The following is a 24,285-nucleotide window of genomic DNA, read 5'->3' as shown; positions in this document are numbered from 1 at the left end:
GTTGCACTGGGAGAAAAAGAGGGAGGTAGGGAAGGACGCTTCTCACAATTTAAAAGTACAGAGACTTGTTTAAAGATAAAATAAGTAAATTACAATATGGCATGAAATCCCATTGGTGGGTTGATATACATGTAGGGAATTTCCTGGCGTGTTCTGTCACTGAGGAAAGTTCTGACAATGGCTTTATTTATACAATTCCTCTACCCCCAAAAAAATCTTCCGATGACATTTTAGGGTCACTGTAAGGGGTTGGACAGTGGACAGGAGATTTATGTTTGTCAGAGTGTTTCTATTTTAACCTACAGTTGTTCCAGTCTGGTGACTGAAAGGAAGTGCTTTTATATCCCACTGGAGATGAAGAGGAGGTAGCCTTTTAGCTGGGTCTGAAGTAGTTTTCTCCTGCTCCTCTTAGTTTAATTTGCATTATCCTGGCCCTTCTCCTGCTGACAATATACTGGCACAAAGGTTACAACTGTGATAATTGCTCCTGACCTCTTTTCACAGTAGAGAACACAGGGTCTCTGTCTTCAGTCTATAAAGTCTGACTAATTAAAGAATCTCTTTCAGATGCAAGATTTGGAAAAAAAAAAATCAAAACCAAACTACAAAACAAAAGCTGTAATTCGCTGTTTGAGCCAGTTAATACATTATGCATTCAATGGTGTAATATCGCTTGTGTTAGTGGAACTGCTGTGGATTTATAGTGGGATAAATGAGATTCATGATCCAGCCTAGAATTTCTGATTGTGGAATGTTTTGTTTCAGCTGTTTCTAAAGAGTTGTCTAGAGACCCTTCCGTATCTGTGAATTAAAATGTGTTTGTTTAATCCTTTCTCAAAGCACAAAAAAGGCAAAAAAGCTTAGAAAACACATACAGTTCTTAATTATTTTTGTTAGAAATGTAAAATGTTGTCAGAAAATCACATGTAAAAATTGATTTAGTGTGATTTTTTGTTGCTGTTAATTTGTAAGGTCTTGCTGTAACTCCCTATAAATCTGTGTTCAGTCACAGGAGCTGACTTAATTCAGGTCACACTGAAAGAGAAGGAAAGAGTGGATTTACCTACCTCAGGTACGTGACAGACTGTGTCTGAAAGACTTGGTCTGGGAATCACACCATTTCTTTTTTACTACTTTTTCAGAAATAGATTGCTATTTTTCACCTCAATATTTTGTACATCTATCAACCCAACAGGGGTTCTTGGCATTCATTTAAGCATTTCATTGAGCCATATCTACCATTGCTCATGATAAATGTGTGATTCCACAGCATAAAAGGCTATAAACTTTTGTTAAGAAATACCATAGCAGATCAGAAAGGTCGTGAAGAATGTACGACTACAGTGTATTTTAGTGTTCCATGGTGATCTTAGTGTAATAGTGTGACGTTACTGCACAGTTGCATGTCAAATCAGACAGAAAAATACACCAGACAAGAGAAACCTCCAAATTTTGGTCTTAGTTGCATAGCCGCCTTGCTGCGTATTAACAACAATAAGCATTTATGTGACAATAGGGTTTAAAGACCTTTTTGCAGAGGTTTTCCCCCTGAACAAACAAGTAATGGAAAGACAGACCCAGCTCCACCTGAGTTTAATTTCTCTCTGTTCCTTGACAACAGAGAGTTTTTCTGCTCCACAGTGCTACTGAACTGGGTTTAGCCCCCCACACTTAAGCATGAGCTTGTCCCTGTGTTTTCAATACCTAATGAAGGTCCCCTCAAGAAAAAAAAAATGCCAGAATTTCCTTTACAGTGGCAAGACAGAGGTAGGTGCTTGTAGAAGCCTCCAGAGGGAGGCCCTGCCTGCATTAGTTTAGGGCTTACTAAACTTAGTGTACAGGATTTCCCCCTGAAGGCTTTTCTTCCTGTCTTGGTGGCAGAACAATCTTAGGCAACTAATTTATGAAGTCTGGCTCATTAGTTGTCTAAAATACAAGTGCAAGTTAAGCACCTACATTTTGTGAACTTAATTTCTCTCAGTATGTTTCTGATTCTAAGGCTCAGAAGTTTCCTTCCGGATTGAGCTGAAAATAAATCTTTGAGGAATGAGCAGGACTTGCCACATGTCTCAGTCAAGTTGCTTTTCCAAGGCAGGTCTTAACTCTTAAGAAGAGTTGGCACATGCTGGTAGGGTTACTTACCATTTTGATCATCTGGTTTTGCCACCAAGAACAGGTGACTGGCTTTTGTTTTCATTTGTTCATCTTCATTTTGTGTTCAAAGTGCTCAGAGCTTTGTATGACATAAATAAAAGTAATGAAGCAGTTGTTTGTGAAGTGTATTCACAAGGTATAACATAAGGCAAGTATTACAATCCTCAAGATTTGCTTTCCTTTTTATGGGTCCCAAAGAATTTGAATCTGTTTTTTTTTTTTTTTTTTTTTTTTTTTTTTTTTTTTTTGTTATCTCCCTGTCCTTTAATTCCGAAAACATGGTCCTGGGAGATCTCTTTTTTCCTATCAGGCAGCTTCCTTTAATCATGGAGGATAAAGAGTGGTTAGTGTTGCTTCATCAGTGACAAAAGGAGGATGTTAATGCCACAGATGCTTGACTTTCAAAGAAATGGTAATTCTTCCAGCTACTGAAAATTATAATTCTGTCTTTGTATGTCCTGTTTTGTAGTTCCTTCAGATGCTGTTTTGAAATGGTCAGACCCAGAGACATGGAATGATGTGGAAAAAGGCTGGGGTGGATCCAACTGCAGCATCCCAGGCCCTGGGGAAGATGTCATCATCTTACCTAGTAAGGAAGGAAGGAAAGGTGTTAAATTTCTGTAGGGGTGCTGGTATCTGTCTACTTTAGGATATGTATTCGTGTTCCAACATGGTCTCCTTGGCACTAGTGTCCATTCTAGTGTGTGCAGGACACCACATTTGTCATCACATTGAAATCTTGACTATAGTACAAAAGTGTAATTTCTGAAAGAGAATAGTCATTCTTTTCCTTTTACACATACACACACACACACGCACTTATTCATATAGATATTCAAAACAGGGACTTTATTTCAGGAGCAAAGAAATTACAAGACCCAGAATCACAGTTCACAAAGAGCTTATCTCTTGACCCACCTCTCTGTGTTTTGTGCAGGGAGCATATTTTACATTTCCACAATTGTACCACCTCCCATTTTATTCTCCTCTTGTAATTCCCACTATTAACGATAATCTCTCAAGTCATTTTCCATGGCTGCCTCCTAGACATTTCAGCCTATGCCTGTACTTCAACCTCGGACATGAGTTACATTTAAATCCCAGATCATCTTACGACCTTATTGCATGAACAACCTTATAAATCCTAGCAAATATATTAGGCAACTTGCAATGAAAGCTGGAGAAAAAAAACTTGTGATAACTGTTTTATGTAATAGCTGACCCTGTTTTGATCAGGAAGTTAGACTAGATGCGGTCTTGAGGTCTCTTCCAGACATAATTATTGTATGATCCTATGAATATTGTGTGGTATACTCTAAGACCTGATGCTGTCTCCTCTTCATTTGTCTGAAACCATGTAAGTCTCTCTACGTACCACAGCTCCACTCTGGAAATGGGGATAACACTGATCCATGTCTCTTCCTCATCCACCTGGTTTTGGGTTATGAATTCTTTGTGGAAGGAAGTTTCTGTTGCTTTGTGTTGGCATTTGGGCATGGATTTCTCTGTCCTGTGTCAAAAGTAATATATATATAAAATTTCAGGTTAAATTCAGAATTATGTTCAACCCTCAATGAATATTTAGTTTAATCTTCAGTTTTCTGATAAATGTGAAAAAACACTGCATTGTTTGAAATAATGTTTTTCTTCATTTATTGGGGGAAACTTACAGTGAACTGAAGAGTAGACTATTTCAATTTTCTGATAAGATGCCCCTTTCCTGTCAAACAAGCACAATGTGTTGTTTTTTTCAATTCCACCACCTCACTAGCTATAATGCATAAATGTGGTTAAGTGTTTGTAAGTTCAAAGGCCAGAAAAGGCACAGAAATGTCCCTCCAGAGGTTTAATTATCTTCTTTAGGTGCTGTGTCCTGCATGCATCTAAGGTAACAGTGAGCCCATACATCTAGTCATCTTAACCTGTTTGTCATCATTACAGTTAGCAGAGCTGGAAGTGAGCTGACCAAATGTGGGTGTCTAATGTGAATTGAGTTGTTCTTCACTGATGGTATTATGTAGAGCTCCAGGGCTCAAGTCACTTGCTTATATGAAGATATCTAGTGTTTGAAGCACTTCAGGAGCATTCTGCTTAAACAGGTGAAACCCTAGATGGTCACAGCTGTCTCCTATGTCATATTTGCCAGTACTGTGTGAGGTCTCCAATATCCAAGGACATTTCAGATAGTACTAAGTGCATAAATGAATTTATTATCATGAAAGCTTAGATAACCAGCTCCCATCAGTCAGCTCAGTTCAGGCACCATAAACTGAGGTTTGAACCTCATTTCTGTAGATCATGTTCTGCAGCACCTGAGATATGAATCTGGCTTGAAGTTAATGTATGTCCTCTGAACCATGATGTGAAGGTCTACATCTATTTCTTTTGTCAGTATAAGCAACACTAACATCCATGTAAAGGTCTTGCCAGTGGGCAACTGTACTAGAGCAGGGGATTGACTCTTGATCTCCAAAGTCCAAATGCAGCACCCAAAATGCTGGACTTGCTTTCCTTTTTCAACAACATTACTCTAGATTCACCATCAGTACTGGATGTTGAACATGTGCCTGCTTTCCATTCAGAAACACAGAAAGTGTCCTTTCTGTCCTGGGCTCCCTGGTTCCTGCTCCACTCTCACCTCTGTTATATCTGACCCTTCATGTAGGTATTAGTGGAACATTTCTCATGTGCTTTGGTCTTTTTTGGATCTTCTTGCCATGGTTGGGCTTTTCACACCATCGCACATTTGTCCTCCATCGCTCTCCGAGAACAAGGCCAGAGACAACACCAGCTCATCTGTTTCAGCTTCTTGTGTATCACAGTATAACCAGTTCAGTAATGTCAGCCCGTGATTGTCAAAAGACCAGATCATTTCAGTCTTCAAAATCATCTGTCAGATGCAGATATGAAGAGACACAAAGGTAGCTAAGAGACACTGGTAGCTAAGACCTCTGCACTCACAGTGAGTTAATTATGTGGAGTATGATCAGATGGTCATAGGAGGTAAATAACAATTTACAGAGAAGCAGAAAGTAATTAATTAAATAAATAAAAAGGTTTGGTTAAATATTTGGAGTTCTGTTGTTTAGATTAGATGAAGAGGGTGGAAACTGGATGCTAAGGTTGTGATGGTCCTCTGGTGCATTGCAAGCTCACCTATGAATAAAAGTCCTCTGTGTTTCCTGCAAAGATGAGTGTAATCCTCTCAATAAAATAACTCATTTTAGCTGCCACGTGAGATACTGACCCTGGTCTTTGTCACACACCACAAGGCCCTTCATGACTAAGCTGTGCCTGAATCATTGCACATTGCTGCCCACAGCCCAGCCTAACTGATCTAGTTCCAGTACTGGAAACAATACTGCTGCATCAGCATGATGGTGTACCAGAACTAATTAGCTCTCCTGAGAGGCAAAGCTCATTAACTCAGTCCTGGCACTGTGCAGCATGACCGCACAGCCTTTGAGGTCAGAACTAATGTCTTACGAATTTAGAGCAGTTCTGGTTTGGTCGGTTTAACTGGGGAATATCTACACTGTGCTGTGGGGTGTGGTATAAGGATTCTCTCTGTCATACTGGTGCCTACTGGTTGGGAGGCAGCAGGGTAAGGATTGGACAATTAGACATAATCTGTGTTTTACCATGGACTTGAATGTTCTCTGCCTATGAGGATTTGAGAGGCCACGACAATAAAGTTTGCCCTAAATCAGAACGCAAGTTGGTGCCTGAGAGGCAGGATGAGGTCCTGGGAGTTCCCAGTTCTGAATCACCATGTTCAGCTGCTTAGAGCAGCATAAAATACAACTGTCTCTGCTCTTCAGATGAGATTTATTGAACAGCAAAACCACAAGAAAATACTTAATGGATTACAAGGAAAGAGGGAAATGATGAGTGAAAATGCACTGCCAACTTGGACTAGTGGAGAGCCATACCCTGTAGCTGTCTTCTTCCTACCAGTGAAAGAAATCTCTTAGCTCCCATCACTGGAGGAGGTATGTGTGGTCGGTTGTTGTGCAGAAACTATTCTCTTCAGTGCCTTTCTGGAATTCTCCTTCAATTTTAGCCCAAGAACATGGACAAAAACATGAACACAAGCTGTCTATCACCTGATCTATTTTGAGACAGCACTGCTCTGTTGCATGCCTGACTTTTCTGATCATTCTCCCTCTATTTTCTTTTTACTTCTCTCTTAATTCTTGCTGGCTTGGAGGTGTTGAAACATTTATTGGCAGTGTGAGTCAACAGAGTGCAGGGTCTTAAATGGGAGTCATTTTCATCATTGGTGTGATAAGGGCAATGGGTTTGTTGCTCAAATGAAGACACCTAAAATGTAGGTAGGCAAGATGATTTTCTGTCCGTTTGTCACAGTTTGCTTTGCTGACACAGTGTGTATGTGAGTTTCCAGTAACAAGAAAGTCAACGTCTTGCTTAGATCCAAAATCTCAAATGAAATTGACAATTTTAAAATATATGTTTAATTGTAAGATTTTATGGATGTTTCCCTTCCCATCTCCACTGGCTCATGCATACCCTGCTAAACTCAGAATGACTCTACATGGCTACAGAAAAACTTTGTGCTGCTATACACACCAAAATAAATTTTTGCTATTCAATCCTGGCAAGATGCAGTTGTATCTCACTCTTCATTGACTTTTAGTTGCTTCTAATTCTCTTCTGGGAACCATCCATAATGATTTTCAGGTTGAAAACCAAGCCAAGCCAAGCCATGGGCCTACTTCTGGTATGCTGTGCATTACTGAGTAATTCCTTTCAGCCCCCAAAGAACAGTTTTAGAGTCTTATAAAAACAAATAGTAGATGTTTAGTGATCATTTCTAGTGTGGAGAAGGACAGGGGAAGACTTTGGTCTGAGCCTGGAACTGTTGAAATTTCTGAATGAATGTGATTCCCAGAGTTCACTGAAGAACTAGGGCACTGCCTAAACTTAGCTAATGAAGGTTTCAATTTGCTTATTTAACAAAATAAGCAAAATTACATCACTAGGACTGCCTCATGGGCTGGACTCAGGAAAGCTTGAAAACACAGAAAACAGCTCTATTAGCAAAATGTTCATTTTAAAAACCAGGTTTTTGTGTTGCTGCTCAGTGTCTGCTTGACATTTTTGGAGGGCTTGAAAATTGGGGTTGTGTGTTAAATTATTTTGGGTTTTCCCCGTTTTGAAAATATTGGTGAAACTTTACGAGTTCATAGACTTCTTTGTAAAAGGATGGATTTTACTTACAACAGAGGTAGGTCCCTCATGTTAAAGTGACTTCTAGTGTTGGTGTGTTACAAGTCCTCTCAGTGTCTGGCTCCCCAGCAGATATAAGTCTCTTCCAGCCACAGCTGGAAATCTTTAACTCAGGCTCCAACAGCTTGTGCTTTTATCTCCGGAGGCTCATCCTCCAGAGCCACAGCCATCCCACAAGGGCCTCTCAATGCATCAGTCTTCAGAAGTCACATCACCTTGAAAAACAAGCTGGATGAGTTTAGTCATGCTATTCTGTGGCCAGCAGTGGCATTAGCTTCTCAAGCCCTTGGATATTCAAGGCTTTGGTTAATGGTTTTCAGTGTGACACACTCCTGAAGCAGCCTGCTCTGGATGGAAAGAGAATGTGTTATAATTCCAGGCAATGGAATGCTGTTTTGAAGAGTATTGATATGATATCATGTAGCCTCTGGCAATTTCTCTCTTCTTTTTTTTATTTATTTTTTTATTTTTTTTAATTTTTTTTTCCAGTGGTGGAATTCACTCTGTTATTCATTTTCTGATTTTGATTTTCTTTGAACCTTTTCTGTTTGAAGAGATGAATGCTGGAGTACTGTATCTCATATAATAGCTCTTCTGTTGTGCCTGATTTCCATTCAATGGCATGCTATGGTGTTTTATATAGTGATGCAGTTGATCAAAGGCATTTTATGTCATTGCTGGAGTCATTAATGACTTCTCAGTATTGTACATTTGAACATTATGACTGTGGCATACCTGTGAGTTTTTGTCTGAAGAAAGTATATATATGATGAAATGTAGCACTGTTTTATGCTCAAACTATGGTTTGCTGAAAGTGGTTGCTTGCCATTATATGAATGTCTTCATGGGAGAAAAACAAGTCCAGCTTTTCTTTTTCTGAAGGTAAATCCCTTAAACTCAGTGACCTAAAGTTTATGATTATAACTGTTTAGTTATCATCTCCCTCTACTATATAAATGAGTGTATTCTGTAAGGATCATGTAAGGAAGTCTCCTTTGAATCTGTTTGCTTTTCTCCTCAGGTGTGGGAGGACTTTTCCTCAAAGGAGTGTTCTTTAGTTTCTACAGAACAACATTTCACCCTCCGAGGACTTCACATCCCAAACATCACACCCCAGAGTGTGGTTCTTTTAAACTGAGGAAACTATAGGTTTGCAGAGATATCTCTGAATAGGGGAATTGCTCACCCCTGTGTTTGAAGGCTCACATACATGATGCTACAGTTACAGAGTAGTCAGCACTTCCTTTATAAAACCTTTTTTTAGAAAGATGTGCAACTCAGCAAAAATATCTGTTCTAGACTGAAACTTGACATATAAATGGTATGCCTAGGAGCATTTCTTCTTTTCCTTGTAAAAATGTTTCAGTCTGTGTTTGATGAATATACTTATGGCCTTTGTCAACTGCAGCTTTTTGCCACATTCTTGAGCTGTGATTTCACAAACTCGATTCCCCTTCTGTCTGAGAGATATCATTTTAACAACATCCTACCCCTTATTCTCTTCTGTGTTTCATATTCTCACATACTGTGCCTTCACTCCTCAGCTCTGCAGGGCATTGGACTATACCTGTCCTGTAAAGAGATTATAGAAAGGAGTTTCTTCATGCCTGTAAAAATGTATCAAGTGCTAACAGTATGAGATTTAGGGAAAAAAAAAAAAAAAAAAAAAAAAGATTGCCCTTGCTATGTAGAGACTTACTGCATCTGAATTCAGTGAAAGTTTTGCATGCTTGAAAGATGCTTCAGCCCAAGGATGCAGGGAATTTCTTTTGAGATGAGGTGTTCAGAGTAAGCATGGGTTCCTGCAGTACTTGGTGTAGTCCTTGAGAACAGAGGTCCTGGGCTTTCAGGGTGTCCCTTGCTGATGTTCATAGATAAAGAATTTTAAAAAAATGGATGATTTATTTACAGGGATAAAGTAGGAATATGTATGTAGAAGAGACAAACAAATCTGCAAGCAGACCTAGGACCCCAGACCATGCAGAAGTTTTCTCTCTCCTGAAACTGTGAAACCTCAGGGCTGAAAATCCAAAGAGTCAAAAAATAGGAAATGTTATTATTAAGGGCAGCCTACTCACATTTTTTCAGTCTGCTTCTGAGTGTATTTCATATAGGTTTTGATTATGTTTCCTGCAAACAGGGCTTAGAAAAATTCTTAAACCTTTCTGATAAATGGTTTGAATCAACTCTACATATTTTTGGGGAAAGGACTTTCCCTGTGCTACCTATTGTGTGGCCATTTGTGTTTTCAACCAAAACAGTTTCTAATGGCTAGAGGCAAAAACAAAACTGCGAAGTAGCTGATCCACTTCCCAAGTAATTTCATGGATCTATCTATGTTACACACCAAGACTGTTTAAAGTGGCACATTCTCACCGCTTTGACAAAATCAATTGGAAAAATATGTGTGTTCCTTAATTTCTCCTGGTTTTTATATCTATGCCTCGCCATAAACGTATGTGAGATCAATGATAAGTTATAACAAATCTCTGGGTAGGATTTGGAAGCTGTCATTACGTTGAAGATTTTAATTTTCTACAAGGTATTTCTATGAAAGTCACAATTAGTTCATCTCATTGAACACTTTGTTAAGGAAATACTTTGCTTTTCCTTCTTCCAGGGACATCCACTGACCCAGAGATGTACCATACCTGGAAACTGTTATTCTTGTCAATAAGGAGAGGAGATGGAAACCACAGTTTAAGGGCCTGATCTGTTTTCCAGTTCAATCAACTGAAAAGCTCTTAGTGACATCAGAGAGCATTAGATGTGTCCTGAGGGTTGTATTCACCTCTGAGCACTGGGATACCTCTAAACAATACACCATTTACATCCTTCCTCATGTCCTACTTGGGAAGCTTAAGTAGCAGTTAAAAGGTTCACAGGCTGTAGACTTGCAGCTTTAGGAAGCAGCAGTGACTGCTGTCATTGCACTCAATCCACAACAGTCCCCGTTCTGTTCTGCAATATAAAAATATGCTCCTTGCTTGGTCCTTGAAGATCTAAGGGTATGGTGCTTCCCCTGGTCACAATTAACTAATTTATTAGTAGGGAATGAGTAGTCCTCTGAGTACAGAATTGAAGAAGTCTGGCTTCCTGCAGATGGAGTTGATGTAAGCAAAGCTTTCCTCTTGGTTGGTGAGGAAGAGGTAGGTTTTTATAAGGAAAATCTGAGAGAGCAAAGACAAACTGCAGAGGGAAAAGCAGTGACAGGGTGTCACTGAAGGTAGTTTATGGCATGTGGTTTCAGCTTGTCACCCTGATCACTGCTGGTAACAAGGTGGGGACTTGCAGGCTTTTTGTGCCATGAAGCACCTGTTTGACACTGCCGTATTTTTTCCCTTCCATGTCATAAGGGAAAAATGCTGTCTGGACACAGCTTAACTTAGTCCTAGTTCATTGCATTGGGTGATCAAGATTTATTTTCATAAACAGAGCCAGATTCATCTAGTGAGACAAACACATCTCTAATTTGTTGCCCTTCACATGCATTCTCAAAGGTTCAAGCAATGTTTGATGAAACTTAAGCATGCAACAATATAATTGTAAATATGATGTTATTATTCATTTATCAGATTAAAGCCACACCATGGAGCCTCAGCTGTAGAAGATCCGTTTGTGGATGCTGCACAAACACACAAGCCCTGGCTCAGTAGTTCTAAGCAAAACCAATTTAAATAAAGCAAAATTCAAGCAAAGCTAACACTGTTCATCTCCATGCCACACTTTTTGGCAAGTAGTGTTGGTAGGCTGCCATTGTTCTAAACAACACTCTACTTTGTTTCTCAGACAGGACCATCCTGGTGGATATGGCTCTTCCCCCTCTGAGAGGCCTTTACATCCTGGGGACCCTCGAGTTCCCCAGCAACTCCAGCAATGTCCTGAGTGCAGCCTGTATCGTGGTGGTGGGGGGTACGCTGAAAGTGGGTAAGTGAGCAGCCGGTCTTCTGGATGCCTGGGGTTTATTTCTGCTCTTGATAGACAGAGAAAGTGGGAGGAAAGACTGTATAGTGTTACTATAAACATACTGGCCATCCTAATGCTCCATAGCTATCTGGATATCTGCAGTGTGGACACCCAGAATCTACGTTAAGCACAATGATTATCCACTAGAGTTAATTACCTGTTCATTTAATAGCAACATATTACAAATACTGTTATCTTTGCCCCACTGAAGCTAATGACAATATTCCTGCTTTCATCGAGGCTGAGATTTTATCTGGTATGTGTAAAAATCCTCCCTACCTCATGTGGGGTTGCTTTATGAGACAGTGATTTCTCAGGGCAGGATCTACCTTAGTGTTCAGGCAGTGCCTGGTGTCTGTGGGCATTAGTAAGACACTTTCTAGGTGACATAGAAGTATTTAAAGCCAACATAAACAGAGTCATGGAGAATCCCCAGAGTGCCTGGAAATTTTGCTGTGGCATGAATCTGACACAGCTGGATTCAGCACATTTGTTCCTCTCATCTCTCTGTACGAATGAGCCACCAGAACTTCAGGGAGGTACCACCTTGACCCTACTCCTAGTGGTTTCAGAGTCCCCAATGTCACTGAAGCTGTTTCACCTTATTTTCAGTGGACAGGATTGGTGGTTTTCCACACAGAAGTAATTACTCACATAATTCCCCTTAAATATCAAGGTTCCTGAAGCCAAGCATTGTATTTACTTACAGGAATCCTTAGGACCCTGGGATCACATTGTTGATCACGTTTTGACCTTTCTAAAGATTGGTTTCATGAACTTTAAAGAGAGAATTTGTTTGTGTAATCACCTCCTGAAGAAGTCTGTTCCAATATTTGTTTGTTGTTAATCTCAAGGGACTGTTTAGTTAATACAGTACTGGCCAAAAGAGTTATTTCACTGTCTGGTGTTTTTCTTTGGAAAAAGAGGTTTGAAAACCTAATCTGGGAGGTTAATATATATACATACATACATACATACATATATATATATATATATATATACTTAAAAGTCTCAGTCATTTCTTATACTCTTTTGCAGTTTAAGTATCCCTTCATATTGGTTTTAAGAAAAAGCATGCGTTCATTGCTAAAAACACTTATTAAAAAAAAAAATTGAGATGTTTCTTTGCTGCACATACTCCCTTCCAACACATCTGTGAGTAGTAATGATATTAAAAGCCTAACAGGTATTTGCAGCTGTTGAATCATAGTCCAGCATCTTCTGGAGAGCTATCCTTGCTTTTCTTTCAGCTGTGAGATGATAGGTGGGTAAAGACTCTGCAAGATTCCCACATCATATACTGTCTTCTTTGCTTGTTTATAAAACTGGGACTGCATGCTTTTTTTTTTTTTTTTTTTCTCCTCTTCTTTCTCTTCCCATGTGTTTGAGGCCTAACGGTAACTTCTTGGAGCCCATCTGTCCAGTCCTGACTGTTCCATGCCTGAAGGAAGGTTTTGAAGCCCATCTGTCCAATTCTACCACACCCTAAAGAAATCCTGACACAAAACAGATAATGAGACAGTTTAGTACACAGATTTAATAGAGGTGGACATCAGCATTCAACATTGCTTGAGCAGGATCTGAGGTTGACATCATGTGAGCCAAATCCCCAGGTCCTCCCTGTTGTGTAAATTCTCCATGCCCTGTTTTCAGCATAGCAATCTTTGGTCACATGACACTGCTTCTAATTCAGTAGCCTGGGCCAAAGACTTTCTGATAGGTTTTAAGTATTTTTTTAATACTTAAATTGCTAGAGAACAATAATAAGTTCTAGAAACAAATTTTACTCAGACTTTAGTGTCCTTCAGATCACTTGTCATCTTATCTGCAGGGAAAAAACAGTCAGATGGTTGAAACAAGGCTATAAATATGTAGGAACTAAATGATGATGAGAAATATATAACAAAGGAAAAAAAATCAGTTTAAAATTGGAGCTTATAAAACATCAACAAGAACCTCATTAATTTTATTAAAACAATAATTTTAAGGGAAACTGGGATGAGAAAATACAGTGGTATCTGGGATATCAGAATTCTTGGGACAATTTTGATCCTGCAGGGTCTGTCATCAGTTTCCTCTTCAATGAATGACCACAATCCAATGTGAGATGTGATCAACAAAATCATTGGGAGATGTGAGATGATTAAATATCCACAAAGGGTTGCAAGAACTTTGTCAGATGTCTTGGACAACCCAGAAGTAAGATGTGTGGATCTATTCCCACAGTAATTTTTCCAGGTGCTCCTAGTTCTTCAGTCTTTTTAGACTCTAAGAGACTTTGTGATTACTTCTCTAGTAGTCCTAACTCCCAGATAATGATCTTCTCTTTTTCACTTAAACTTTCAAGTCTCTTTGATGGTGATATTTGCAATAGCATTTTAGAAACACCATTTACTTCTACCTCCCTGTGCTGCCATGTTGTAAAAATATTAACTATTTTCCAGGTTATAGAAGGAGAGTTTGTGGTTCAGAGAGATTAAGTGATTTTCTAAATATCACAAGCACACCTGTGTCAGTAAAAGAAAAGAAATGTTGAACTAAACATCTCAGAAGATTTTTTTTTGTTCTCGGCTAGGATGGTTCCATTCGTTTTAACCCATAAGTCAGCATTAAAACACAGTTGGTATGCACAGAAGATGCCCTGTTCCACTGATGAACAAAGTGCTCAGCTCCTGATAAGGCTGCAGAAAATGCTGAAGTTTGTTTTACACAAATTGATCTGTTGGACTCATCCTGAATTCCACTGTACTCAGCTGCTCTTTGCTGGAAGGCTATTTTTGCTTTTTATAGTAGAATTCACCAAGTAATTATCCAGATAGGATTTCTCTTTTTAGTCTCAACTTGTCACATTCTTTTTTTTTCATATCGCATGATGGCTGTTTGTCAGTCATGTCACTCATTTGAGGCAAGAAGCCTAAGGTCATCATTAGCTCATGGCTTGATTGTCTGGAGATGAAACCCCAGACATTTCTGATGTCTCTTATCTTGCTTGTGGTAAGAGCTCTAATACATTAATTCCCCTTCTTTTCAGTACTAGTAAGAACCCCCATATTGACTTCCCAAAGGGTAAATCACTGTACTTCATGAAATGGCCATATGTTAGTTATGATTAATGTTCAGCCTTATAATGACAATTAGGGCACAAGTGAGTTTCACCAATTGACTATCTTTTCCAACTTCTCCAATACCTCTATTGTGTGGGTCACATCTTCTTTAGCTGTGAGATGAGTCCCAGCTGCACTCACACAACATCCATACACAACTATTCAACTTGCATGAAAATGGTATACTGTTGATGTAGAGAGCAATTTTTCATCCCTGATCATAGAAAAAGTGGTTTGAAAAGTTCACTGCACCATCTGCACCCCCTTCGATTAATCTCTCAGCCTCTGTTTGCTTTTTACTTTTTCCAAGCCACTTGCTTTCTTTTAACTGATCTTAGAATCATAGAATCAGAGAATGGTTTGGGTTGGAAGGGACTTTAAAGATCATCTAGTTCCAACCCCCCTGCCATGGGAGAGAGACAGATTCCACTAGACCACGTTTCTCCAAGCCTTGTGGTCTTGAATCCTTCCAGGGAGGGGCAGCCAAAGCTTCTCTGGGGACCCTGTGACAGTGACTCACCATGCTCTCAATGAAGAAATTCTTTCTTACATCTAATCTGAATCTACCCTCTTTCAGTTTAAAACTGTTACCCCTCATCCTATGCCTACACTCCCTGATAAAGAATCTCTCCCCACCTCTCCTGTCACCCCTTTAAGCCCTGGGAGGCCGCTCGAAGGGCTCCCCGGCGCCTTCTCTTCTCCAGGCTGAACCCCCCCAACTCTCTCAGCCCGGCCCCCCAGGGGAGCTGCTCCAGCCCCTCCAGCATCTTCGTGGCTTCCTCTGGCCCCGCTCGAGCAGCTCCGGGTCCTTCTGCTGTTGGGGGCCCTGGAGCTGGGTACAGCACGTGGGGTCTCATGAGAGCAGAGTAGAGAGGGAGAATATTCTCCCTTGACCTGCTATAGCCACACTGCTCTGGACACAGCCCAGGACGTGGTTGGCTTTCTGGGCCACAAGTACATGTCGCTGGCTCATAGTTTTCCATCTACTAATACCCTCAGGTCCTTCTCCACAGGTCTGATCTCAACCCGTTCAACCCCAAGCCTTTATTTGTGCTTGGGACTGCCTCAACCCATGGGCAGGACCTTGCACTTGGCCTTGTTGAACTTCATGGGGTTTGCACAGGCCCAACTCTCCAGCCTGTCCAGGTCCCTCTGGATGACATCTCTTTCCTCCAGCATGTTGACCACACCACACAGCTCAGTGTCATTGGCAAACTTGCTAAGGGTGCACTTGATCCCACTGACCATATCACCAACAAAGATGTTAAACAGCACCAGTCCCAACACCAAACCCTGAGGAACACCATTCATTACCGCTTTCCACTTGGACATTGAGCTGTTGACTGCAACTCTTTGAGTGTAACCATCCAGCCAATTTCTTAAGCACGGAGTGATCATACCATCTAAGGAAGGGATTTGGTTCACATGTTTAAGACACCCAAATTTACATGTAATGTGGACATTAGCATATGAGCTGGCTGTTTCAGTAGAGATCTAGTCAATACAGTCAGTGAAGACACTGCAGTCAGTGAGACTGGTGGATACAGGTATCTAGAGCAAATTGCAGTCTGTACTGTATTGTCTGATCTTTGTTAACTCAGGCAGCCAGAGAACATGGAAGAATCTGCATTAAGAAACCTGGATGTAGGTATATGAATCTCCCTGGAAATATCATTCAGTTGCTTAACTATAAGGATTTTGTAACACTTTGGGCACCCTCAGGTTTCCCACCTGGCCTCCATCTTCTGCTTAAAAAGCCACTGTTCTGTCACTGAGCCCTGTCTTGTATCTGCCAACTTCACATATTGGATTTGGAGGGCACTAGGACACTCAGATGGCATTAGACATCTATATTTAGGCAGCCGAATCCCATTCTGTGTGTCTCACTTCTTATTCCTTGGACATTCATCTCTCAGTTCTGGTTGCTGGTTCTTACTCCACAGGTGTCTGTCTCTCATCCCTACTGTTTATTTGGTGGCACAGGCTGTAAGAGACAACCTATGTGATGTCTTCCTGTTTACGGGCTGCTTTTACAGTCTTCTTTCCAGAGTGCAGTCTGAACACCTGAAGGAACAGCTTGGGAAGGAGAAGCAACACTAGGTGACCATCCAGCAGTGTATTGACCATGAATAAAAATTCTTCAGACTTTCTGGTGACAATATACCACAATTTTCAAAATAGCTGACTGAATCCAAGAAGTTTTGGATTCAGGAAACACAGAGCTGGTATTGGAGATTGTCACAGCAAAGTCTATTTGCAATGGGAGGTAGGGGATCTTATCTCAGAGATTTCCTTGCTCTTATGTATAACAGCTGTTGCAGAGTGTTATGTTGTAAAGAAAGGAAAGGCTAGAAGGGAGGAAACACCCACTGTTCTAGGAAAGAATTGAATGGGGTTTGCTATGGAAAAAGGAAAAAATACCACTATAAAAGACTGTCAGGAAGAACATCTGGAATAGAACTGAAATATGAAAACAATGGAAAATGCTTTTGAAACTCAACAGCAAACTAAATCCAGGCTGCAGTCCAGAATAAGTGAAAATCTGAATAGAAAAAACACACCTTTCTCTCTGTTCTTGCATTTATTTTTCCTATTTTTGCATAGTAGGTTTAGACCTGATGAAAGATTACGAACCAGCTGCAACCGTTGCATTACAAGATCTGTGTTGCAATCTAAGCAGCTGGACCTCACCCTTCTTCAAGAAGATATGTCATCAGTGGTGACTTTATTAGCAGCATAGGTTGTTTCTTATACATAGGATTATCATATATGCAGCTTTTTTGCACTGTGTAGTGCATGCATTGTGGTGTCAGCACTCCCTGGAAGAATGTCAGCTTTAGATACCCTTTGTAAAAGGTCACACAACTGCAGTGAGGCCATTTGATGTGACATCTATCATCAGACAGACAGTGAAGGCACAAACTGACTATGCAGCACCTGTGCAGAAAGCCCATCTCATCGGAAGTTGCACAGTTGCTGCATACGCACCGACAAATTGACTCGTGTCTGCACTGAAGAAATACCTGAGGTATCCAGAGTGCTCAGGAGCACTGCTCAGGCTAGCAGATATGTGTAGTATCTGGACAGATGAGCAAACCCTTCAAATTCCAGATAAACTTTCCAGTTGGAGGAACATATGTTTGAGGAAACTCTGCCTGTTTTCTGCATGCGTTTTCTTTAGTCCCTCCTGACCTTTTCTGCACATTTCACCAGACACTTCTGCCAGCTTCTGCTTGCAATTAGCTGTTTTCTGGTGGTCTGTCAGCAATGCCTGATTATCTCACCTTATGATCGACCACATTGCTCATCCAATTGGTAACATTTCCAGATGTAGTAGGATTATGAAGTGGGATCCATTTCTATACATCTCATGGGAAGGATGGCTAATTAGACAGTTAGATGTGATTTTATGTAGGACTTGTTCATCACAATAAAGTGGAGTAAGTAACTTCAAGTTTTCACATTCAATGTTCAAAGACAGGCACTTAAAGATCAAATATGTGGTTGTATCACGTATGTGTTGCAAAGATTATGATTCCAGTGTTTATGACAACTTGGTAGTTTTAACAAAATGGCTTATTACAAGATGTGTGATTTCATATGCCAGTAACTTTGTGAGGTGATTAAACTTATCCAGCCCCAGTGTCCTATGTGCATTAATTATTTTGTATTTCCTTATGAGTAAATTGAGATAGTTGACATTTCCATATCCTCATTTTCATGAGCCATTATGTAGGTCTGTATTTAGACTAAGTGAATGTGCATATCTCAGACCTTACTCATATTTTGCCTTTGTTTTCCTCTGTTCTCCATCCATTCACAGAGAGAACGTTACCTTTTCAAGACCTGTCATCTTATATTTTGTTAATTCTTCACTTTTTTTCCTAATTCGTCACTTCCAAATTACTGCTGACTTTGCTAGCTTGTATCTTTAATGTTGTTTTTTATTTTTTTTACCCATTTGTGTCAGCTTTTCTGCTTAGTTTCACTATCTTCATTCTCCTGGGGCCATTGATAAAATGTAGCACACCACAGGATCTGCAAGACCAGACCTGTTTGAGTCAATGCCCTCATTCTAGTCTTTCAGCCCGTAAACTGACATGTGCCATGTTCATATTATACTAGTGGAGTTCGTTAATCAGAAAGTTTTGTGCTACAAAGTCAAGTGCCTTGGAGAAGGCAATTATATTTTATCAAAGCTATTATCTTTATCAACTAAACCTGTAATCTCATTAGAAGATGATAACAAGGAGGTTTCACAGGACCTTTTTTCTATAAAACCAGGTTGATTGGCATTAATTATATCATCTACCTTTAATGATTTATTAATTGTGTTCAGAGTTGGACATTCTGTTTTTATTTATTTTTCCCCTAGAATCAATGTCAAGTTGACAGGCCTGTAATTACCTAGGGCTCTTACTTTTATCTTTGTTTGAAATATTGGCACAATATTAGCTTTCTTCAAGTGTTCTGAGACACTGTGAGTGATCCCAAATGTATGGAAAGGTCCACCTGAATAGTTCAACAGATTTCTGAGCCAACTCATCTATGTTACTTGCATTCAAGTTACTGAAATTCATTGATTTAAAACCATGGAACTATTAACGGAAATAAGCAAGTATTAAGATTATTTTTGTTTGAAATAGACTTAAAACAAGTCTAAGTTTTTCTACTCAGAGAGATCTACTGTGTTCTTTTGTGTCATATACTATTTACAGTTTCCAACCACTGAAGCATTTCTGTGAACATTGTCTTCCAATTCTTTTATTAATTTTCTGAGGATTTAGTATGATGATAAGTTATTATGAGCAGTTGTATTATAACTTCTTTGTTTCTCACTCTGATTATATTTTTGTTTTGTGTGTTTGTTTTTTCTTTAACAAGGGTAACATTCATTAACATATTGTCATGCTTTTTAGGATTAAAAATCACAAATTTTAGACAAATATATATGTAATTCTTTTAAAAGTATGATAACTTCCAGTTCAAACCTTTAATATTCACATTTCCAAGCATTTGTCTGTAATTTTTAAGCCTGGTATCCTACTTAAAAATTATTTTTAAATTGAGCTGCGAATTGGATATATCACATAGCTATTTATAACTGACTTAACTAGAAGAAATAGTTAAATGCTTTGTAAACAGGAGTAAAATAATAACACCAATAATAACACCAACAGTAATTCATAATTGTAATTCATAACTATCCCTTACTCTAAGGGGATATAATCATGATTAGGTAACGGTAATAGTGAATAACATTTTAAGATCAATATAAATGTCTCCAAACGTTTTTGTTGAGTCTTTCTTTGCTCTTCAGTGTAGCTAATAACTTTATCCCAGGGGGTAAGGTTGACCTGAGGATTGGGAAAGGTATGTTCAGGCTGAATATTTTAAATCACAACTTACTGTGAGGGTGAAGCAGGAAAATAATCAGTCTGTGTACAAAAATAGACAAAAATGCCTACTTAGCTCTTCAGCTGGTCTAGGTAGATATTTGTTTAACCTAGTGCATCAGTGGCAAGAGCTCTTGTCGCTAGTTTTCTTTGTAGAAATATTATTTCATTACAGCCCAATTTCTGGTTTTCTTCTGTTCAAACCACAGTTATGGGAGTTCAAACAAGAAAGTCAAAGATGGTTTGGATGGATGATGGACACTCTAAAATTGAATTCTCTTCATGTCCTTAGAGAAGATACAAGCTCACTGGTGTGAGATATATTAGATGAGGAGCACGCAAGTCTTGCGCTGTTTGTCTTTTACCCATTTAAAAGCTGTAGAGAGAATTTAAATATCCACAGATATCAGTCAGACATAGGTGGGGAACAATGAATTTATTTATTCATTTCACTTAATTAAAGAATACTCTTAAAGAAGAATGTTTCTTTAGGATACAAAATCAACTCTCTTTTCCAAACTAGTAATTTCTAAATATAAAAAGAACATGACAGGCCAGCTAATTTTGTACAGATATGTATATATTTTTTAGTTCTACATCTGCTACATTTTTCTGTTGCATAATTGATTTAATCTCTAATTTTAAAGGAACGCTGAACTCTTACTGGACTCTTCATACATTTCTCCAGGGCAAAAACTGTCCTACTTTTTCCTGCTTAGTATCTGTTTAGTGCTGGGCCATTTTCTTCTGAAACTGTAAACTACCCTTGGTGAAATAAATGAAGTCACAGTTGGAATACGGTTTACTGTACAGACTTATCACCACAAGATAAGAACACCATCACACACCCCAAAACTTCTTGGGCATTTTTTTTCCACTACTCTTTTCCCTCAATCTTTCCATTGGTTTGAAAGTACATTTACCCATCCTGGCTGGAGAACTCATGATTACCTGAGAATTGGTGATATTGTAAAGGAGCAGAAAGGCAAAAATGGTCTGAGAAGGGAAATGATAATTCAGCCATTTAGATATTTAAATTTGGATTCACACATCCCAGTTCCCCTCCAGTCTCAGCATTACAAAAGCCATTGATACCTCTATGGTGGGTTGTTGCTGTTTTATTTTTATTGCAGGTTCTTTCCAGCATCCCCTGGAAAGGGATTTAAAGCTGCTGGTCCTTCTTCGGGCATCTGAAGGGGTTTACTGTGATCATCTGGAGGAAATAAATGTCCACCCAGGGAGTATTGGTATGAAACATGAGTTAATTTTTTCATAGAAAACCATTATTAAGCAATAGCAAAAACTTCTGTTGTTGAGCCTGTCATACAGAAAAAGATCTAATAAGGGTACACATATTTTTTGAGCTAAAATTTTTAACATTCATCACATCAATTTCTGAATTTTCTGTGGAGATTTTTTTAGGCAAAATTTTACAGCAATGAGCGACTAGGTGTCAAATCCTGATGTTTATATATGAGAAACTGGAGAGGACTTAAAAGAAATTACACATGTGTACAATGGTTTATCTTGGTTCCAAACTTGAGAATTGTAAAAGGCAGTTGCTAAAAAGTTGAAGGTATTAAAACTAAGATGACCTTGTTGAGTAGAGAGAAATGCACATTGACAGAGAGTATTTGGTCTCAGTTATCTTTGGTCTCTCTTAGTATGAAACAAATGCCCTCAAGTTTCCAGGCTAGGGTGATGAGCTTAAACTCATATCACTATTTTTAAATGCCTGACTTCAGTGAGATGAATTACATATCAGAATTATTGTATGGGTCCACATACACATATTTAAATATTTCCAAGCATTTGTACACATAGAAAGATTGACAAAAGAAGGTTTATGTTAACATTTACATGTCCTCATATAATTATGGTTAAAGAGATAAGTTAACTTTTCCGTTTTCTATGTTTTTATAATGTTTTCTATATTTTGGGAGTTTCTTTATGTTTTAAAATATGTTTTAGACTATACTTGAGTTCATTCATTGCTGAACTTTTGTAAAAAGTGAAAATTCAAACTGCTATCAAGAGAAATTACCTGGATCAATATTTGTAGAATATTAAAGGAATTCAGAGCGGAAAAAAAAATGGACAAACAAAAAACCCCCAATTTGTTTCTGATAGTGACACTGAGAAACTATTGCACACATTGATCAAGCAATAACAAACTTCAAGCAAATATCTAAGTGGAATGTTTAGGAGGCAAGTCAGAAACCTAATTGACAAAGAAAATGGATTCTGAGGGGGTTTTGCAGTCTAAATTACTAAGGAGTTGAAGTATAACAAGAGCTAGCAATTTGACTTCCAGTGATTTTAGGGGCTATAAAAAAAGACAGATACATTGCTACCATTCAGCACACTATCACGGATCAAATGAGACTTAACAACTGTTCACGTTATCCTCTTAAACCACAGCAAATGCAAGATCATGGAAGTTACTCAGAATGTTTGTACTGGTGGGATAATTAGTGTTGCATTACCAGTGCTTGCTGCAGTCTTGGACTATGGTGACACAATACGTCATGGAAAAAGTTGTCCATGGAGGAGATTAGCCCAAGCAATAAAATGGGTTCACTAAATGCTTGAAGCACAACACCTCTAAAGCAATGTGTCACTCTTAGAGATGCAGGACAAATGAGCTGACTCAAAATGAAAGATGTCAGATCACATCAGCTAATAAAAACAAAATATTTCAATGCAGGAAATCAGAATTTTTTTCATGCTTCAAAGTAATCTTCTTGGAACGTGTCATCTATATGAATAATTCCTATATTTTGGCTTTTTGTCTTGGTTTTGGATCCACATGCCAGAAAAAAATAGTGAATTTTTCACAGATAAGAAATATAAATAATAGCTGAGCAATATTTTGTATCTTTCATTCCTGGAATTTTTACTTAATTTGTTTACTTATGTAGATTTATTTTTTAAGGTAGATACTTTTGCCTGCAATTCCAATTTGAGGTAATGAGACTTCTATAGTACAATCCCTTTTATTGTGTTTACGTGTGATGGTCAATTTACTCTATTAATGATTTATTTCAAGTTTCCTTTGTATTTCAGGTGGAGGTTATGTGATGTTCTTACACTTTTCATAAAATATAGAAACATTCTTTAATAAATATAAAGATTTCCATGTATTTAGTTATTGGTTCATTTCTTCCCAAGTCTGTTTCTTTTCAAGTCTCTCTTTCCCCTAACCTTTGAACTTCTGCTTCTGTTTTTTCCAGGGGTTTATGGACACATGCAAATTTATAGTGCTTATCCTAAGACATCTTGGACACATCTGGGAACTAATGTTGCTCCTGGCAATGCAAGGTGGTATTTTGCCCAAATATGCCTCCAAATATTAAGTTTTGGCTCCTGTTGACTTGTATTTGTATTTGGCTCCTATGACTTGTATTAATTGTTGTATGAGATGTATTACTCTTTTCCTTTGTGATAGTCTCTGTTTAAACTATGTCTAGATAGAATAAGAATAACTATGCTATATCTTGCAAGAAAATGATACAATTTTTAGATTAATTTTAATTCTAAAGAAGGAAGCTGAAATTTTCTTTCCTTCTGTCCTTCCTTTTTTGCTTGCTTGCTCCCTTTCATCCTTCTTCCTTCCAATTTCCCTTTCCTCTATGTCTCCCTCTGCCTTTTTCTTCTTTGAAGAAAGAGATGTACTCAAAAGTGACTGATATCTTGGTGATTAGGATGTTCATTTTTGTTTGAGGCCTCGATTGAAATCTTATCTCTGAATTAAGCAGAACTGGCATATAAACGATGTTCTTCAACATCTTAAGTCAGTCCTGTACCAAGTGTTTTCTAGAGTTAAGATCTTAATTTCTCCTATTAAAGTCAATATTTTTTGTATATGTAGTTAAAGTCAATTAGGTCAAAGAATATAAGACTGCCTGAAGGGCAAGGTTTCTGTCTGGGATGTGAACCTTCCAAGGTATAGACATATTTTCACTTAACCTTGGCAAAAATAGCTTTGAAACATTACCTTTTCTCTCCTCTGATGTTGCCCTTCCGTAAGCTTTTATAGTTCCTGCAGCAGAATCATCTTCATCATCATTTACCTATGAATTTAGCCTGAAGGCTTAGCCAAAACCATCACCTAAAGCAGGTTAAGTGGAGTTGCCACAGATGTTTGTTAAGTGAATAGGTTCCTATAGGTGTCTGGTTCATCTGAACCAGAGAAAACGTCTGCATCTCCCCTGTACATGCACCAACCATCAGTTAGGGTGGGGTGAGCACCTATATAACTCTCAATGGAGCTCTCATCCTTGATTCTGTGTTACACAAAATTTTTATTGCCTTGTGCTGCAATTCTTCAACTGAAATACATGTATTCAAAAAAAAAAATAATATATTCTATCAGTCAAGCCTAACAAAAACTCATTGAAAGATTTTTCTATCTG

The 24,285-nt window shown here is 38.6% G+C and overlaps 1 protein-coding gene across 1 annotated transcript in view; it reads left to right on the top strand.

The window, feature by feature from the left end:
• Positions 1 to 24,285, top strand: part of PKHD1 (PKHD1 ciliary IPT domain containing fibrocystin/polyductin) — a 267,005-nt gene that overhangs the window by 158,117 nt on the left and 84,603 nt on the right. The window contains exons 49-53 of the mRNA XM_042803457.1: positions 1,007 to 1,072; positions 2,624 to 2,743; positions 11,194 to 11,331; positions 21,004 to 21,117; positions 23,104 to 23,191. Coding sequence (XP_042659391.1) covers positions 1,007 to 1,072; positions 2,624 to 2,743; positions 11,194 to 11,331; positions 21,004 to 21,117; positions 23,104 to 23,191 — 526 coding nt within the window. The remainder of the gene's footprint in view (positions 1 to 1,006; positions 1,073 to 2,623; positions 2,744 to 11,193; positions 11,332 to 21,003; positions 21,118 to 23,103; positions 23,192 to 24,285) is intronic.

Source organism: Tyto alba, unplaced genomic scaffold (genome assembly GCF_018691265.1).
Source record: "Tyto alba isolate M040663 unplaced genomic scaffold, T.alba_DEE_v4.0 Super-Scaffold_40, whole genome shotgun sequence".
In the NCBI taxonomy this organism is placed as follows: Eukaryota; Metazoa; Chordata; class Aves; order Strigiformes; family Tytonidae; genus Tyto; species Tyto alba.
This window is presented reverse-complemented; position numbering and strand designations above follow the sequence as displayed.